The sequence below is a fragment of the Pundamilia nyererei genome, unplaced genomic scaffold, assembly GCF_000239375.1.
Source record: "Pundamilia nyererei isolate P.nyererei 1_Seehausen unplaced genomic scaffold, PunNye1.0 scaffold00155, whole genome shotgun sequence".
Classification (NCBI taxonomy): domain Eukaryota; kingdom Metazoa; phylum Chordata; class Actinopteri; order Cichliformes; family Cichlidae; genus Pundamilia; species Pundamilia nyererei.
In genome coordinates, this window is record NW_005187556.1 from 93547 (window position 1) to 100238 (window position 6692).

Consider the following 6692-nt stretch of genomic DNA (forward strand, 5'->3'; position numbering starts at 1 on the left):
GTGTGTGTGTGTTGAGCAACTATACATCAGTGCTGTATTATGTGTCTGCATCGTTTCCTGTCAATCTGCTGACAAACAAGCCACACAGTAAGAAATTAGGAGAGAGTAAGTCTTCTCCAGGAAGTAATTCCTCACCAACAAGTCACCTTACAGGAATCTGATGTCAAACCTGTCACATTTTACAAGGAGTGTGTTTATTGTTTAATTTCAGGCTGTTGTTTGGCTCTGTATGAAACTGAAACGGCATATAAATACAGTTATCGTAACAGCACAGTCGGGACACCGTTCGGCACAGCGCTTTCTTTCCCCACTGTGTCTGCTGTGATCTGTTTCCAGCTGCTTCTGTAGTCGGAGCTCCATCCAAAGCTCTTACCATCAAACCTGTGTCTCTTCTTCTGTCTGTGTGGTGGATGTTTGAGTGGAGGGGCCAGTTACTCAGTGTTTCTGTCCAAACTTGACCTGAAGGGCACTTCTGTCTCTGTTTGTCCATTTCTCTGCGTGTGTGTGCCGCACACTCTGAACTGTTTCATCAGTCTATCAAACGTCGGGTCAATTCTGCCTCTCTGTGCTCGGAAGAAAAATAAACAACCAACAAACAGACAAGTAGAAGAAATTTTGAACAGTTGTAGCAGCAGCTTCTCTGGACATTAGGTTAGCATTGGGTTAAAAAAAGATGGTAAACCGTCGTGTTAATGCCAAATCCTGTAAAACCAGTTAACAGTTAACTGGGATTTCTTACTGGCTCAGGATCTTTGAGCGTGATTGCACATAATCATGATTTGTCTGCATATAACTAAGGCGAAAAGTCTGTGACTTTTCCAGACGTCAGTGCGTTTTCCTGCTATCCTCGGTCATCTGACTGAACTTTCTGTTAAGTTTCAGCAATTAAACAAAAACATTTTACTTTGATGGAAGACCAGAACCTCTGGTGGGTCCCAAAATGTTTTACGTGCCAGAAAAGCTGTCGTCTGCTGACTCATCTCGCCTGATTCACTTTTGGTGGCGTGCGACCAAAGTGTTTTTTGGCTGTCTGCTTTAGCTGTTTCTCCCTCGACCTGTGGCTACCATCCAATTGTTCTGATGCCTCCAAGTCTGCTGTCACGAGGGTCTCGCTTCACAGCCGTCTGCACAAACAGACACAATGGAGGCTGTGGGCCAGCAGTGACCAGCAGCTCCCAAATAAGATGGGCTTCACGAGCAAACGCCCACTGGTGTGCACCCAACTGTCTGCAGGTCAATCAGCTCTGCCTGTTTAATCATTTCATTTGCAGTGTTTCCAATCTGAGTAGTATTTAAAGTAAACTCCTTGTGAAGACTCGTTGCTTTAAGTGACCGAAATGGTTTTCAGTCCAAGACCAGACTAAAAGCTGAGCCTGTATTTTTAAGTTAATGAATAATTGTGTTAAATAACATTACAGTTATAGTTCAAAATGATGCTGATTGTTTTATGAAACAGTCGAGCAGCTTGAAACTCGCTGATGAAACATGTCTCTATGAAGATCGTCGTGCAACAAGCATTTCCAGTCAGCTACTGTGACCGTACCTTGTTTTATACTGCATGAGGTCATCACCGTGAACACTCCCTGCTTTAGCGCACGTCCGCCGAGCCAAGGTTAGCAGGCGTGTTGGGACTGGACTGTTTTATTGTACACAGCAGCAGCCTGAAGGTATGGCTCTGATTAAATAAAAGGAAGGACTGAACCAAGACGCAGCAGGTCTGTTTACCTGAACAACAACAAAACAATATTCAGTTTCCATCATTTCATGTAATTCAGTAAAGATCATGTATGCAATAAACTATTTAAAGGGCAGCTGTTTTACCCATTTCCAGTTCCATATCTTTATCATTGGACCCTACTGCAGTAGCTTTGCATGATTCACAGTTCACAGTAATCCTGATTTCTTTTACACCAGGCCGAGTAGCTGCACCTCTCAAAAAGAAGGGTTGAACAGCACGTAGGTTGGATTTCTCTGGCCAAGATGGCAATTTTGAGAATAACAGCTCTGAATCACATCATACAGATCCAGACAGTGGTCTTAGATACAGCACACAATGTTAAGAAATCCACTTCACACGTTCTCAACACTGGAAATGATCGGTTTCATGGATGTGAACGCCTGCGGTGTCAGTTTAAATCACTTTCTCATTTTCCCTCTTGCTGCAGTTCGTTTGTGCAGATGTAAATATAACCGCACCGAGACCCTTTGGAGGACGTCTCTGTGCGGTTCCAAATGAACTCAGCAGTTCGTTTGTGGTGTGAACAGGATACGAGCTCAGTCAGGCCCAATTACCATGTAGATGTTGAAAGTTTGAGCAAAAAAAAAAAAAACTTCCCGTAGTCACGTGCGGTTATTTCTTTGTATTCTGTGAAGCATGAGGTACTATAGATGTGCACAGGCTAGCAACTAGCCGCCCAACATAAATTGTTCTTTTTCAGTTGACCAGTTTAGAAACTGAACTGATTCTGACCGGAGGAAATAAACTGTAGGTGTGAAACCGCTGATGGGTGCGCTCATCCACTGTTTAATGACTTAAAGATTTGCTTAATGGAGCATCATGTGCTCATATTTTAGCCTTTTTAACTTTGCACATTCAACACTGGAGTTGTCTGATTTGTATGACAGCGGTGCTGAACGTCTGTCAAACAAAAGCACTAGGAAAGCACTTCCTTTTTCAACGATTTAACAACTCAAGAAGTCTTCTTCCAGTCTACACGTTACTTCCTTTTTTTGTTTTCTGCTCTCTCTGTCATATCATCCGGCTTCTGTTTTCTCACCTTTTCCCCTCTTTGTCCCCCAGGTGTTCGACAACTATGCCGTGACGGTGATGATCGGTGGAGAGCCGTACACTCTGGGACTGTTTGACACTGCAGGTAAGAAAATCTAAAACCATTTCAGTTAATTCACTGTAGGAACACCGAACACACTCCCACGAGCAGTAACTGCCTAATATTTACAGAAAGGTTTTTTTAGTGCAGTTAAAAGCACTACAAAACCTAAAAAGAAAACTAAGTCAATGTGCTAACCCTCTTCTGTCAAAAAGATGATGAAAACTTCCTGGGGGAAAAAATGCATCATGAAATCTTAATTTTTGGCTACATCTCACCACCACTTTTGGTAAAACAGGAAGTCAGAAAGTGAGCGTTTTTGGTAGTGTGAGATGTTAGCTGGTGGAGGTGAGACCGAGTGGACTGCGATCTGCTCCACATTTACCTGTCAAATAAACAAGCCACACCCCTAAGAGTAAACCTTTACAGTATCCATATGTTTAAATGAAAATACCCGCTGCGTCGTTATGGTGAAGAGGGTGGAGGGTTTTTGTTTTGTAGCACGCTGCGCATGTTCATGTGTGGTCCAAAGTTGGACACTTTAATATGGGCATTGACTCAGTTCTGGAGCCCACCTCAACTGGACCTGAAGCTTTGTTTTGTTTTTTATCTCTATTAGCTTAATTTTGTCATCTCGTGCCTCCCCCTGCAGGTCAGGAGGATTACGACAGACTGCGACCCCTCAGCTACCCTCAGACTGACGTCTTCCTCGTTTGTTTCTCTGTTGTATCACCTTCATCTTTCGAGAACGTCAGAGAGAAGGTTTGTTTAGCTCTCTGTGTTTTTTGTTTCTAGATTAAGATTGACACATGTACATTTTACCTTTTTAAACAAGGGCTGTCAGAATAATCTGTAGACCAAATCATTTACTATGACAAGTTATTGTCTTCTCAGTAAAAATTAACTGAGAACACCATCAGCTTGGTTTTAGATCTAAATTTGTTCACAGTGTAACTTTAAGGACACAGAGGAGGGTTCAGGTCAGTTGGAGTTGCATTTAAAGTCCATCAAGCCTGACCTTGACCTTGTCTTTTCACAGTGGGTGCCAGAGATTTCACACCACTGCCCACGGACGCCCTTCCTGCTGGTGGGGACTCAGGTGGATCTCAGAGACGACAGCAACACCCTGGAGAAGCTGGCCAAGAACAAACAGCGAGCCCTGAGCTGTGAGAGCGGAGAAAAACTGGCTCGTGAGCTGAAGGCCGTCAAATACGTGGAGTGTTCGGCTCTGACGCAGGTACGGAGAGAGAAGTAGTCGCCTGAGGGGGGAGAAACAGGCCTTTAGTATCCATGTGAGCTCAGGTCTGAAAAGATAAACTGATGAGGTCAAAGGAAGTTTCACAGTTAAGTCTAATAAGCGTGGCGACGTGTAGCTACAGAACTGTCTGTGTCCAGATGTGAAACTGTAAACGGCTCATTTCCACGTGGCTCCGTGTACTAGGCATGATTCTGGTTACAACTGCTAATCAGCTTTTAAAAAGCACTTTTAAAAATAAAACATCATCAGACAATTACCTGTGAGTATTAAATAGGAACTGAAACTAGTATTTGAACAAGTGAACAACTGCTTTAAAAAAAAGTCTTCTTAAATGTAATTGATTAGTTAAAAACAGAAGACTTTCCTCCTACATGTTAATCTACTTATTCTACATACGGTCATGTTATTTAGTCAAATTCTTTTATTTATTTTTATGTATTTTTTGGTAGAGCTAGCACATTCAGCGAGAGGACAGGAGCTCCGGTCATTAGAAAAAAGTATTTGTTATTTTACTTTGTTTTATTGCAAGTAAATTTGAGGCATGCAGAGATCTGTGGCAGAACTCCACCTCGGTCTAAAAGGAAGGCGACGTCGTCTATTTTCATTTCTAGAATTTTCTTTCTTTTTAACTGTGAATTGAATTTTGAAATTTAAATTTTAATTCAGTTTTTTTTTAATTAATTATTATTTATTTATTTAGTAATGGGTTGTTTTTGTTTATTTAGAGGGGACTGAAGAACGTGTTTGACGAGGCCATCCTGGCAGCTCTGGAGCCTCCGGACACCAAACCCAAAAAGCGCTGCGTTCTGTTGTAGACGCCACGACAAGAAGAAGAAGAAGAAGAAGAGGATAGGAGAAGGTGGAGGTGGACCAGGAGGAGATTATTAACCCAGATGGGAACTGAGGGGGGGAGGGTAGACGCATTTAAACAGTGCCTTCAGCCATAGTGACTTAACGTGGGTGTGGTGTTAGAACGGATAGGCGCTTTGTTTTCATCACCGTAACATGACTAACATGTTTGAGCAACACTCTTCGCTAACCTGGAAACAGGGTTTTAATAATCGCAGGAAGCAGATTGAGCAATAGTAGTTTAAACCTCAGATGCCTTGAAGATACAAACAATGGATGGAGTCACGTTTGCAGCTGAAACTTAACAAAAACTTTTAAAATCATTAAAAAAATCTACAAGGAACTGTATAAAATATCTGAAATAAATGTTGGGAACAATGTGTTGGGTCAGTAAACTGCTGCTTTATATTTGTGACACTTGTGTTAGTGATTGATCTGCTGTTGATTTCATAGTCTTGAAATAATTTGGTAATCATAGTTTGAACGGCTGTGGTGTACAGTAGCAGTGACGGGCGCTACACTGTTGATCTCAACAATAGCTTTTTTAATTTGTTAACTTTTCCACGTTAAAACAAAAACTTTGAGCAGTATTTTTCCCTTTTCTTTTGTTAACATAAAGATTAACTCTGTTTACAGATTTTGAATTTTTATTTTTAACCTTTAAACCAAAAAATCATATGCAGTTGTGCAGGCTTTGTGGATTTGTGTAAGACATATGAGAGACACGTGGCACTCGTAGATTTTCAGCTGAGGACTCTCTAAATACAACAAATAATAACCTACAGGAGAAAAAAGCCTATTTCAAGTCAAACCTGTAGAGCTGCTTTGATTAGATTTGACTGTTGCTTCTGTAAGTGCAGTTTTGATGTCCTGGTCAGCGGTGAAGTTAAAAGTATTTAAGGCAGTGCTTTAAAAGAATTGTCCAGAGGTGTTTCAGCGTAGCTGCTGAGTGGCTGTGTTTGCTTCTAGAAAGCCTTTGTTGACATTCTGATCCTGTGGCGAAAAATCCTGTGAAACTTGAGGTGAAGGAGCTAGTTTGCTCTTAATGTATCCACAATACAATTCAAGCAAGTCCTTTTGAAGAAAGCAGGACATCTTTCCAAGCAGCTGTAGTTTGATCCCAACACAAGGTCAGATAAATCCTAAACTGTAGATTTAAATGTAATCAAAAGTGTTGATCATAAGAAAGTCAACATTAGTGCTGTTTTATTCGGTCACTGGTTTCAAAAAAGCAACAAGAAGAGCATCAACAAACATTTTCAGCACTCTATCATCTAGCCGACACCTCCTAGCTGTTTCCTCCAAACACTGAAAGAATGAGCGTTTAACCCAACATGCTGGAGTGAACTCACGCCTGCAAACCGACCAGGGGATTCAAACAAGGAACCTTCCTGCTGTGAGGCAACGCTGCTAACCGCTGCAGCTCCAGTAGCCTTCAGTTTAGGATTGTTTGAGAGCCGTGTCTCCTCCTTATAACGCCTCTGCGTGCTGTAGGTGCGAGTTCTGTAACTTGACTTCATCCGTGTCAAAAAGAATAACTGAGACTAAACATTTACTAACTGGGCAGAAGCTGCACGTTACAGGACAACACATGCATTGGTGTGCACAGTAGCTAACAGTGCCTCAATCTGTAGCTGAGAGAAGTTAGAAACTCGATGTTCTCATGTGGATGCATTGCTTTCCAAAGTAACAAAAATAATATTCAGACTCTTTAAGTCTTGAATTGTCTGAGATTTCTCAAGTTCCACCTGGTAACA

The 6692-nt window shown here is 41.6% G+C and overlaps 1 protein-coding gene across 3 annotated transcripts in view; it reads left to right on the plus strand.

Moving 5' to 3' along the window:
* Nucleotides 1–6686, plus strand: part of LOC102201274 (cell division control protein 42 homolog) — an 18048-nt gene extending 11362 nt beyond the window's left edge. For all 3 annotated transcript variants that reach the window (XM_005745171.1, XM_005745170.1, XM_005745172.1), the window contains exons 3-6: nt 2801–2873; nt 3481–3590; nt 3868–4065; nt 4812–6686. In XM_005745171.1, coding sequence (XP_005745228.1) covers nt 2801–2873; nt 3481–3590; nt 3868–4065; nt 4812–4901 — 471 coding nt within the window. In that variant the 3' untranslated portion in view covers nt 4902–6686. The remainder of the gene's footprint in view (nt 1–2800; nt 2874–3480; nt 3591–3867; nt 4066–4811) is intronic.
* The last annotated feature ends 6 nt before the right edge of the window (nt 6687–6692 follow it).